Source organism: Manis javanica, chromosome 6, assembly GCF_040802235.1.
Source record: "Manis javanica isolate MJ-LG chromosome 6, MJ_LKY, whole genome shotgun sequence".
Classification (NCBI taxonomy): domain Eukaryota; kingdom Metazoa; phylum Chordata; class Mammalia; order Pholidota; family Manidae; genus Manis; species Manis javanica.
Window position 1 is genome coordinate 45,542,666 of NC_133161.1, and position 12,908 is coordinate 45,555,573.

The 12,908-nt window shown below is 45.1% G+C and overlaps 1 protein-coding gene across 3 annotated transcripts in view; it reads left to right on the forward strand.

The window, feature by feature from the left end:
* Window positions 1–12,908, forward strand: part of SCRN1 (secernin 1) — a 56,714-nt gene that overhangs the window by 38,220 nt on the left and 5,586 nt on the right. For all 3 annotated transcript variants that reach the window (XM_037027482.2, XM_037027481.2, XM_073238662.1), the window contains 3 exons: window positions 1,245–1,439; window positions 2,992–3,157; window positions 12,173–12,353. In XM_037027482.2, coding sequence (XP_036883377.1) covers window positions 1,245–1,439; window positions 2,992–3,157; window positions 12,173–12,353 — 542 coding nt within the window. The remainder of the gene's footprint in view (window positions 1–1,244; window positions 1,440–2,991; window positions 3,158–12,172; window positions 12,354–12,908) is intronic.

A 12,908-nucleotide genomic window follows, 5' to 3' on the forward strand; every position in this document is an offset into this window, starting at 1 on the left:
CTCTGATAAGATGAATGGCAAAGGACAAATGCGCATCAGCTAGTTGTGCTTAACTTGGAGGTACATCAGTGAAGCAGAACCTCCCGGAAGAACTCAGCACAGCACTGATCTTGCCTCCAGGACCTGGTTTTCAGGCAGTAATGGTTTTATTGCAACTTATGGTTTGGGCTCTCTGTCTTTCTCAACTTCCTTCCCCAAGAATTTAGAGGATCAGCATGCTTCCTGGAAGCAGAAATATGAATCGCCCTTTTGAGCTACAACTGATAACTTGGTGTTTTAGACGGCATGTGAAGCAGAAAGCCAGGCCATCCTGTGTCTTTGCTGAGTCTTTGGAGAAGCTGTAACAAGCCTGCCAGCAGAGAGGAGGATTTCTGGCCCAACCTTCATTCATCAGGGTGGGGTGGACTCAGAATGCAGGCATTTCTGATTCTAGATTTACTTAGTTACACTCATATTTTTATGAGAAAAAAGTTCCCATAGATGTTTCACACATATACACATAGACACATATTCACACACTCAGACACACATATATATTCGCAGGTACATTCCATTTGAAAACAATTCATTATCCATGCCACTATGTGTTCCTAAATGTTAGGACCTGATTAAAAAATTGAGTGAAGATGTTGATGGACAGTGACTGTGAATGGGTATGTGGGGGGACTTGGTGAAGGGGGGAACCTAGTAAACATAATGTCCTTCATGTAATTGTAGATTAATGATACCAAAATAAAATTAATAAGAAAAATTGAGTGAAGAAGTACTATATTTGTGTTAAAAAAAGAAAAAAACTTATACATGTATTTGGGCTAAAGGTGTCGATATGAAATGTTCCTTTAAGTGGAGCAAGACTAAATTGGGGAGGAAGAATCTCTACAGTTGTGACATTCGTAAGTCTTTTTAGTAGCACAGTGCCTCTTTCAAAGTACTTCTCACTTTTCTTGTAAGTGACAAATGCTTGGGTTTTTGGCCATAGTGAAGGGCTGCACTTGTTTCCTTCTGACTGCGAATTTTAGATCAAGTGATCATTGCTCCTTTAAAATGTGAAAATGCCTGGTCAAAAATCATCAAACCATCTGGTCTTCTCCTTAAAAGAGGACCAAGGATTATCTGTTTCTCCAGAAATGGACTTGAGTGCTCCCTGTAGTTAAAGTTGAGTTGCCCGGGAGGAATCCCATGTAAATTTACATTTCTCGATTAAGTCTGTATTTTCAACTAACTGGGCTTTGTACTCTCTACAGAGGGAGTGAAGTGTGTTTGCAATCAGCTGTCACTCACCACTAAAATTGACGCAGAACATCCTGAACTCAGGAGTTATGCTGAGAGTCAAGGTTGGTGGACAGGAGAGGATGAGTTCAACTTTTCTCAAGTTTTTTCTTCAACTGATGACCATCTAGACTGTTGTGCAGGCAAAGACAGCTTAGAAAAGAAAGAAGGTGAGTTAGTATATCCCTTACGATGATCTCTCTCATACCCTTTTGTCTTGAAGCTGTTTTAGAGAACATGTCTGAACTTAAGAGGGTGAGCAAAGAGGAGTAGACAACAGACGTTGTTTGTAGAGACCAACCTGTGCTGAAGTCTGTGATGTGCAGGGAGGATAGCAACTTGTATTTATTTTACAGATTTTTCCACATCCATGGAAGTTTCCTGCTCCTCCCTATGTTACTGCTCCTTTAAACGTTGGTGTCACTGTGCTTCTCTTTGTGGTACTTACTGTGGCCTTCCTTGTACTTCAGCATTTGCATATTTGACTTAACATCTCTGTGCATTTTCCTCTCCCATGAGCCTCCTGGGCCGTGAGGCATCATCTTAGGGATCCCCTTGTGATGCCTCTTAACAGTCCTTTGTCCCTTAAACATTTATTGAGTTGAACTGTTGAATTGAATACTCCTCATGAGCCCTTTATTTTCTACTCAGTTATTGACTTAATCAGAATCCATATTTAGGTAAATGTAATGACTGGATATCTTGTTACTTTTATGTCTGAGTGAAAACCCTTCCAAATAAACCATAACGGCCACATTTTATATTTGCCAGTGATACAGTGTTTTGTAAGATCTAGTTTGATCATTTAGAACAGGCTTTGGCAAACTGTGACTTGTCAGCAGAAATCTGTTTTGTAAATAAAATGTTATTGGAACACAGCTCTGCATATTTATATGTCTTGTTTATAACTGCTTCTCTGTAGAGCAGCAGAGTTACACAGTTTCAACATGTAAGTTGCAATGAAGATTATATGGCACATAAGCTGAAAATACTTATTGCCTGGTTCTTTAAGAAAAAGTTTGCTGACCCTGAATCTAGAAGAACATTTTAGGACTTTTGCTGTAGAATTTAGTTAATATGTTCTGGGTAGGAAGTAAGAAAGTAACCATTTTAAAATGGAAACTTAAAAAAAAACTTCAGAAGTTTTTAATAAATAATACTAGCTTGAAAAAGTATGCAGTACCATGTGTGAAGCAGTCCTGCCAGAATATCAAACCTAAATCTGATGAAGCCTCTGAATCTAGCTACTAGTTTATGGGAAATACAGAAGGTGCAGGAACATATTAAGTAACACTAGGGGATGCCATCTGCAGAGTCCAGACGAGAAAATCTACAGGAGAAATGGTCCAACAAATAAAATGCAAGCGGGAAAAATGTCAGGCAGAGATTAAAAGAGATTTAAGAGACATTATCAATCTCTTGGATACTGATTTAAATCAGTAAACTCAGTTATGAGACAATGAAGAAATCTGACCACTGGATAGTTAAAGAAATCAAGGATTTATTGTTAATATTTTTAGATGTGACATGTTGAAAATAGAGATTTACAAAGAGGATGTGAGTTATGCTAGTAAGTTTAAGGCACCTTTTCTCTATGTAATGCTTTGATTCCATCATTGTGAACACAGACTGAAAGAATAGCATTTTAATGAATTATAAACAGAGGGAGGAAACTGTTTTATCTTCTCTCTCTCCCCCCCACCACTTTTTTTCCCTTTACAGAAAGCATCACAGTGCAGACTATGATTGATATCTTACGGGACAAAGCCAGTGGAGTCTGCATAGACTCCGAGTCTTTCCTTACCACGGCCAGTGTAGTGTCTGTCCTGCCTCAGAACAGAAGCTCGCCATGCATTCACTACTTCACTGGGACCCCAGATCCTTCCAGGTTTGTCTGAGACACAGTTATGTCAGCAGGGAGTGTGTGCTTCCCTTGGAAGCTCATCCATGAAGCGTACACTAAATTCCTGTAGAGCAGAGTCACAGTTTTCAATTGGCCTCAACATGGCCAATGCAACAGGGAGAGAGCTTTGATTAAGGGAAGCTCTTGGCTTAGTTGCATAGTATTCATCAAAATCATGCAATCAAATGGTTTCAGATTTAGCTCATGTTTACTGAGTGTATATCATGGGCCAGGCATTGTGCTATATATGAACTATGCAAAGGTAAGTAAGACACAGTGAGACAGATATAAGAATGCTCAAGATTTATCAAAACAACCAATTCCTATGAGTTAGAGGACAAAATGGTCCAGAGGCAACACAGATTCAAGCAACTTGAAGAGCACTGGCCACTTCTGTGGGACATTGTATTTTAGGGAGTTATTTCCTGTCCACGTACTTCAACAAAAACATTGTACTGCATAGTGTTTAAGAACATAGCCTCTAGAATAAACTGCCAGGATTTTGAAGTCCTCCTCTGTCACTTAGTCTCTGGTAGGTTACTTACCCTCTCTAGGCTTCAGTTTCTGTACTTGTGCAATAGTGATAATACCAGCCTCTATTTTTATATGCTTGTTTGGATGATTAAATGAGATAATCAACTAAATACATAGTAGGTTTAACTATTCTTTATTAAGACTATCTTCAATCTACCAGGCAGACAGTAGCCCCCTCTCTGTAACATTTAGTCATGTACAACACAAATCACATTATCATAGCTTAGGCCCAACTATCTAGTGTTTTCTAAATCTCATCTTTATCAGAATCACTTGGGGGAGTTTTTGAAAATTACAGATGCCTTGACCCAAACCTGTTGTATCAGAATCCTTAAGGTGGGCTTAGGAATCTAAGGTAAGTCAGGTAAGGCCGATCCTCAGCCTGGAAAGTTCTAGAAGACTACTTATTATTAGGTTCTCTGGTATTTTTCAGGTGTTCCACTGGCTGAAAACCATCAAGATTGTTTGAATATGGGATGTCAAACTTATGGGGTGCCAGGATATCTGCAGCTGTTCAATTTCATTCCCTTTCCAGCTTAAAATATTTATTTTCTTCTTAATGTTTCAGGAATAGAAGACAATGGTGTCGAGCTAGAGACCTTAGGTGACTCAAGGGAAAAGCCAAGTACTGCCTCTGACCCTTTGTCATCACTTTTCAAACTACTGCTACTTTCAATAGTATTCTAGCAAGGCCTGACTGTTAAATTTGTTATAAGCTAGTCTTAGTTTTTCATTCACTCCTTTATTCATTCAGCAAGCACTTACTAAGCTTTTGCTGTATACCAAATACTGTGTTTGCTGGGTACTAGGGATAAAGGTGTATAAGGTAAGAGGTGGTACACAGGGGATGGTGAAGGGGGAAACCACAAAGGAAGGAAGGAACTGAACACAGGGTGATGTGGGAAGAGGAGGAGTTTTTAGATACAAAAAGCAGGAATGACATTGGGGGTAGAGGGAACAACATGCAGAAGGCAGAGAAGCAGGAAACAGTTGCAGTTGCGCATCCTCTTGTAGATTAGGTTTCCATCTCTCCACCCCAACTTCACCAGTAAACGAGGCCCCCACCTTCAGCGGTACCTCTGCTGGCCTCCCACGGTGCGCCTCCACCACTCAGCAGTGTTCCCGTGCTTCTCAGGATGTGCTATTGGACCCCAGCTGCTCTCTTGGTTTTATCTCCCAGTTCTCAACGCTTGGTTCCGTGGCCCCACTCCCATCCGCTTTTTCTTCCACTGGTTCTAGGGCTCCTCTCCTCCTCCCAGCTTACCTCCAATGCTGGTGGCTCAGCAGCTTCTTGTGGGCACTTTGCTGGCCCACTGGGGTACGCGTGAGCACCTAGAGCCTGACTTTAAAACGTCTGCAATGCTCTGCCAAGGCAGTTGGACATTGTTCTTTAGGGAGCAGGCGTCTTTGAAGGAGTAGGTTGAAGCGGAGAATGACTACACCAGCCCCTGTGTTCCAGATCTCAGACCCCTGTTCTGACTTCTTACAAGACAGCTTTGTGATGCTGGGACACTAATATGCATGCTATTGATAGGAATTCTGTTTTCTAGGCTGAAGTACAACAGCCTAATACAATTCTAATAATGGGTTGGGAAATAGCTTTCTAATATTTAAAGTGGAAAATACCAGGTAATTTTAAAAGAAAATTATTCATGGTTAAGTTAATTGAAAAGACCTTAAAGAAGATTAAGGGCTTTCTGGAGACATTCATTTTTATCTTCTTTTGTTAAATGAGCTGCATTTCTGATTGTGACTCTAGAACTGCCGTGGAATTTTTTCTCCTGTTCGTTTCAATGTTTCTCTGTAATTGGGCCTGTTCAACATTTTCTGTTTTGTCAGCAGGAGGCCTAATTACCTACTCTTGGGTTTTCAGGTAGTAAGATCAGGAAAGTTTAGCTGGCCTCTGCTAAAGCTAAAAGCACTAGAGAGATGTTTTCAGGAAATAGTTTCAGAGCAGTGGACTTGCAAGATTTTGATCAAAGAGCAGGACTGTGTTGGGTACGGAGGATGAAGTATGTTCCTGTTATTCCTCTCAATTAATATTTGAAACCAAAGGATGTGATCTTACATTGTTCCATTTGTTTCAGCACTTCTCTGCTCTTACTCACCCCATGAATTACAGATCCTTGCCTCAAAATAATTTGTTCTCACCTGCTCTTTTTCTCTTCCTTCCTCCTTGCTTTCTTTCCACCCTTCCTCTTGGTGTGTACCAGGCACCATGTAAGTTTGAAAGTTGGAAGGGAGTTGCAGAAGTCAGTTTGAGAGATACAAGGATGCAGAAGACCTTTAATTTTATTGAGAAGGCAAATTCCATCATATCAATACTCTGTTGAGTCAGCTGGTGCCTCTATCATCCAGACAGTGACACTGACTGGCTTTAGCATGCTGGTTCTGACCTTTCGAGGCTGTCCCCAGGTGAAGCCAGTGCTTGTTAAAACTCCACTGATGTGAAGAGTTGGAGAGGGAAGAGTAGAGAGGACCCTTAGCATTTTGAGACAGTGTAAAATTCAGAGTCCTGCAGTGTACTGGAGCAAATGAGAGCTGATTTATGTGCATCTGTTTCCAACCCTGTGTTTAGCACTGTCAAATTAGTACCTGGAAATGGGCCACGGTGGGTGTATTTATACCACAGAAATGGGCAGACACTGTGGATCAGGGCTAATTTTTTTTCAGAGATATAGTTGTCAAACCACACACCACTCAGAGGCCCACATGTCTGAGAAAACACACAAATACTCGAGATACAGGAGGGAAGAACTAAAAAATTTAAGTATTGGAAGGCTACTTCCTAGCCTATTTCTTCAGGCTGTATTAGGCTGTGTACTTCAGCCTAGGAAACAGAAAATAGGGAGGAAGTGTTCTAGGAAAACAGGGTGTTTGACCTAGTTTAACTAGTGGCAAGGAGCCGGACAGCTGCACGGGACATAGTGGGTGCTGTGTGTGTTTTGTTTCTCTTCTCCCAGTGTGCTGAGCTCAAGAGGCCAACTTGGATCAGCGGAGAGGTCTCATCTGGTTAATTCAAATGGTAGCGACAAGTAGCACCTTTCTGTTATTGGAGCTAACATGAGTCTTAGGTAGCTGCAGCCCCTGGAGCTGAGCAGGGCGCTGCCTGCACTGACGTTTGCAGCTGAGGCCTTAGGCAAAAAAGCATCCCCTACCCCCACCCCCCCACACAAGTTTCATTGTGAATTCTTCTGATGCCTTCTCTCTTCTCTCCTACCCTACGTTTTTGGCTTTCCAAAAGCTCCTGGAGCATCTGGATCCAGCCTTGAGGTTGCCCCATGTTCCAAAACTACTGGTTCTCATTCTCTCTAAGTGGAAACTCCTTCACTGATGAGTTCTGCTCTCAGCCAGATGTGGCTCTGACTACATGATTAAAGTGACTCCCAGTAAAGCTGGAATGGCCCATAGATGAACCATTCAGAGGCACATCCACAGTTGAGAAAACCTGGTTATTCTAGGTTCTTTTCGGATTGGTTGAAAGTTGAGTAGATTCGTCTGAGCAGGAGCCTTATGCTGCTCCTCTCTGTGAAGCCCCCTCAGCCGATCGGCCGGGACTCCAGGGCATGGGATAAACCTGGCTTAGCTGCTTGAGGAGTTTCTGCACCTTCAGTAAGAACAGAGCCATGTTCAAGGACAGAAGTGTGGCACAAAAGTATTTTATTTCTCTGCAGTAGCATAGCTGTCTGTAAAAAATACCAACGGAAGGAAATAATGATGAGAAGTAGCGGGTTCTTAACTGGTCTTGGCTTTAGACGATCTGAATTTAGTTCTCAGTCTGCACATTATTAGGAACGTGCCTTTGGACAAAGCACTTAGGTTCTGTGAGCCTCAGTCATCTCATCTGTAAACTGGGGCTGAAGGCTTTGCCCTGTCTTGCTCGGTGCTGCATCCCTAGTGCCTAGAACAGTTTCTGGTGCTCAGCCAGCACTCAGCATGGATGTACTGAATGGACGAGTGAATAGGGGTACCATGAGAACTGAATGCAAGCACTTTGAAAATTCAGATACACAGTAAAATGTTAGAGATTTTCATGCTAATTTTGTTCTCCTTCCAAATGAGAAGAAAAGTGAAAGGAAAATGTTTAGAGATTTTTTTTACACTGGTTTGGTGCATCCACCACAGGTATGGGAAGATAAAAAGACAGGGAAAGATGCTTCCAGTGGAGCATGTTTCTTGGCTGTGGCTCAAAATGACCCAAGGCTAGAACTCTGCAGACCTCCCAGACAGACCTTGGAAGCCGGTTCTGTGCTCTGTGTTTTTAAACTTGTGCATCAGACCTGAGACCTTCTCAGTGTGAGCTGACAGTTGCGGTGACATGGCCTCCTTTGTTTAATTGTCCCTCACAAGGGTGAGTTGTCTCTCTAGAGTAGCTCAGGCAGCTTTAAACTTCCTCGTTAACCAGCTGCCAGGCTGCCCTTTCCCACGGGAAGCACTTTCCGCCTTTGGGCTTACCGTCTTGTATTCATGTCACAGCACACCACGGAGGGGCTGAGTGACCAGGGTGAATTCTAGGGTAGGTGACTTCTCTGAAGGTGAGTCTGAGCAGCAGCCCTGAGGACTGAGCAGATTCAGCTTTTTGGATCCTCTTGACTGTGTTTGGTATCAGAGCCGCTCCTTGCGCGTGATGCAGTGGGTCCCGCCCTGCCTGGGTGGGCTGGGGAGGGTGTGGTCGTATGTCAGCTTTGCCAGCAGCTGGATATGTGACCTTGGTCAAATCTTGTCATCTCTCTGGGCCATTTAGCATGTGTTCAATCAGGTGGCATTTAAGAGGCTACTGTCTGAGTTTTAAGTGTGGGAAAACGTCAGAGATTCTCATCTGTTTGGAATTTTAGTGTGATTTTCTATAAGGATTGAGAAGAAATCAGGTTTGGGAACCACTGAGGTATCGACATTCCCCTTTTGTGATATGCAGAGACAAATTATCAAGCCTGAATTATAGGTATTTCCCACATTCTGATTTAGATAAATATTAGTGTTATTGTAATTTATTATCAGCAGTAATGTTTAGTTATTCAATCTCAAAAAACTCCCTTCAGCCACCCGACAAATCTATACTTCCTTACTACACTTCCTTTTTAGTAGTTAAGGATGCTGACTTCCTTATAAACTTTGGAGAAAAATCTTTGGACAGCTTTGTGTGCTTTAGAATATTATGGGAACATCATCACATTTATTACTCATTTTAAAAAATAAAACTGATAGATGGGAGTGGTAAACATATAGTGCCACATGTCTTAGAAAAGCCACCAGACACCCTTGTTGATGTTAAACTAAACCCCACATTCCAGTGAGCATGGATTGGGTTTGAAGTTACATAAAATAAAATGCTCTGATTTTTTTACTATGCTATTAGTCTATATATTGGATGCAGAAGACCACAACTACTTGGTATGAACTTCCTGAAGTCAGAGTCACAAGTTCACAAGCTGCATGACATGGAAATAGAAACAGAAGTAAAAATAACATAATAGGTATGGAAGCTGGAAGGGACCATAGCGATCATTTTAGGTCAGATGAGAGACAAGGGGGGAAAACAACGGGCCCCCCAGTTGGCCGAGGTAGAGAGGATGCATACCCCCAGCGTGAGTCCCTGCCCAGTTCCCTGCCCCACTGGCAGGTGTCAGGCCGACCTGGCACCTTTGCTCATCCCGGCAGGTGCTGCCAGGCTGCACCCTTCCGGCCCCCCAGTGTCCAGTTCTCCCCCATCCCTCGGGGCCAGTGTGTCAAAGCAGCTCCAAGATGCATAGTAAGCAAATCCCTGAGGTTTCAGAAATGAAATGATGGGTTTCCTGATGAAAACATTGCTTTCGGGACTAGAGAAAAGGTGTGGTGCAGGGGACTGTGTGGGGTTGCATCACTCACAGGAACATCGTCTGTGGCCTGGGGTGGGTGGGAAATGGGATAGCTCCTCTCCCAAGGGGTCTCCTCAGCAGCGTGGGCTCAGCAGCTCTGTTGGATCCTGTAGTTCCCTCAGGCTTGCCAGCGTTTGAGCCTGTACCAACCTCCCTGCCAGGCCTGAGCCCCCGGAGGCCGTGGCTCTGACCCTTACTGCGCAGCACAGGCCCTGGGGCTGAGAAGGAGTGAACCACGCAGGCTCTGGGCTGCTGGGCAGGACCCCCAGGCCCAGTGTCCCACAGAAGGGTGGGCCAAGGCTTGGCTCTGGCCAAGGAGGCTGCAGACTACCATCTCTGGCAGACGAGGTGATGCACACTGACTTTTGGTGAACCCCAAGTGCTGTTGTATGCTGGGGACAGGTTGCTGTGTTGTCAGAGACCAGAGCGGCCCAGGCGTAGCCAGACCTGAATGTGTCTGCACTGGAGTCTCGTTCTCCCTTCCCTTTTCTTCCCTCCCTTCTCCTTTTTCCTCTCCCTTTCCCCCATCACCCTCCATTACCCTCATTCAGTAAACCCTCAAACCGCAGCCCTTTTACAGAATCAGCTGAATGACCGTTTGGAGAATGCAGTGTCACGTAGTCAGAATGGTTCTGGATGCTTTTCAGTTTTGCATTACATCTTACGCTCAGCAGTCTTGCATTCCCCATTCAGTGAAGGGAGGAGGAGTGACCTGCGGCCAGGCCATGGGAGGTGGCAGGTGCCGACCAGGGGAGCTCCCCTGCGTCCTGGGGAGGGAGGCCCCACGGGAGGGCCTGGCCTGGTGGAGTCGGGCTGCCAGCTGCCTTGTGCCTCCTGTAGGCGGGGCTGAGGATGGGCCCAGGCTCCTGCGTGTGTCTGCATCACCCGCATCACCCACAGAGACCAGCGGAGGAGCTGGCCCAGCCCCTCTCCTTAACCAGAACTGCCTGCTCACCAACTTGGGTTCTCACTGCTTTTAACTATTCAAACTGAATCAGTCTGAGCCCAGTCTCGCACACTCTTTTCTCACTTAAGCCCTCTTCCCCTTGATAGCCTCAGGGAACTAACCTGAGAGCTTCCTTTTCATCACAGATTTTCCCTGTTTTCGGAAAGCTTACTTTTTGCCCTTCCCTGCTGCGGGAGGCCTGCACGAGGGCCTGTGTTTGCTAACCGAGAGAGACCCAGAGGATTTGGCCTCTGCACAAGGGTATTGGCTTCCTGGCTTTACACGGAACCGTCTCACAGAAGGCTTCCTAGGAGCGCTCTGCTCTGGGGCAGCGGGAGTGGGGGTGCTCAGACTTGATCTGTCACAAATGGCTGTGGGCCTTGCCAGCAGGCAGGTCCAGCGGGAGAGAGTGAGGCCTGGCGGTGGTGCTGGTGCCTCAAGTCCAAGCACACAGTGTGGGGAGCAAGGGTCATCGGTGCCCAGTTCTGTTCAGATTGTGGCACACACGGAAATACACGTGTGCACAAGGCACTGCTGCCCTGGCTGCCCCAAGCCCCGACCCCCCAGGTGGGAGGGCGGCAGTATCCCTGCTCACCCCTATCCTCCTTGAGGCATAGGGTGGGCCAAGGTGCACCAGGTAAGAGGAGAGAAAATACCCCAAATCTATGAGGACCCACTGGGAGAGGGTGTGTGGAGTTCTCACTCCCTCCTTTTGTTCCTGCAGGGGCTGCCTTGTGATCTAGCCAAGAACAGGCCACCCCCGGGGCTCAGAGGAGCTTGTGCTCTGCCTGGAGTGCTGCTCTGACCTAACAGTGTTTTTTTCTGGGTGCAGAGAGGGGTAAAGAAAGTCTTGCCCCATGTTACAGTTAGCTGTGGTCTCCACACACCCTGTTGGCTTGGGATCCCAGGTGTGTGTGTGTGTGTGTATGTGCTGACATCTGCCCAGGTATGCACAGGTACACACACACACACACACACACACACACACACACACACACACACACACACACACACACACACACACAGCCTTTTTCCCTGAGATATGTATTGTTAGGCCAAAAGAGCTGAATCAGAGAATTCTTGCATTCACCACCTACTATGCCTAAAGCTGCCCTCTCACACAACCAGCCTTCTGTCCCTCTGTGGTGTGTCCTCCCTAGGGGAACCTTTTTTTGGTCAACTGTCTTAATCTGCCCCTCCTTGAGTCTGTCTGAGATAGTCTACAAATTTTCAAATAAGGTAGAACATAAAAAAGGGGAGTCTTAAGACCCTTCCTTTCCAGAAGGCCACTTGCCAGCAAACTGTGGTAGAGGAAAAAAAAAAATCTCCTTCAGCCCAAATAGATGGCCCAGGCACCCTTTTCTCAAAATGCTGTGTGTCTGTTAGCCTTACTGTATATGACTGAGAGGGCCCCCCTCAAATGGGTTTCCCTGAACAAAGCGAGTCTGTTTTGATGTCTCCTGGCTGTAAATAGAAGAAACTGCAGCTTGTAAATGGCAGTTAGTTTTACTAAAGTATTAACTAAAGTACACATCTGTGTCTCCCTTGGTGTGCACCCAGCTGCTCCCCCACCCATGAGCTGGCTCAGGGCACATGTGCTGAATGAAAGGACAGGCTCTGAGCATCATCGGGCCTCCGGCTGGAGCACTTCTCCCTTCTTTCTAGGTCCATATTCAAGCCTTTCATCTTCGTTGATGATGTAAAACTTGTCCCCAAAGCACAGTCTCCTTGTTTTGGGGACAGTGACCCTGCTAAAAAGGAGCCTCGGTTCCAGGAGAAACCGGACCGTCGGCACGAGCTGTACAAGGCCCACGAATGGGCACGCGCTGTCCTGGACAGTGACCAGGTGAGCCAGAGCATGGCCAGCGGCGGGTGGCGAGGTCGGTGGGAAAGGAGGTAACAAGCTCATCATTTTCCTTCTCTCCCGCGTGTCTCCCAGAAGTCCAGGTCCCCAAGGCCCCCTTCCTAGAAAGAGTTAATTTGTCTGCCCAGTGTCTTGAAAATATATGAAACAAAGACTCCACTTTTGATGTTATTCTGGAAGTCGGTGGGCTAGGAATATTCCTGTTATGTACTGTTTGCTTTGGAATAATAGAAAGGTGCTGTTCTGGTAGCCATAACTGCTTTTCTGCTAAAATTCTTTGTATATTTTAGAGGGTGAAGAGTTTTATATAATAGCAATACTTTATTTAAAAGATACAGTCATGTTATTTAAACAAAAGTGGTTCTTCAAAAAAGTTCAGGAGATGGATGGGGGTGATGGTTATACAACAATGTGAATGCCTGTGTGCCACTGAACTGTGCACTATTTTTAAAAAATGGTTAACATAGGACATTTTTTGTTATGTATACTTTACCACAATAAAACAAGTTTCAAGAAGAGATGCTCAAGTTCTTAGTC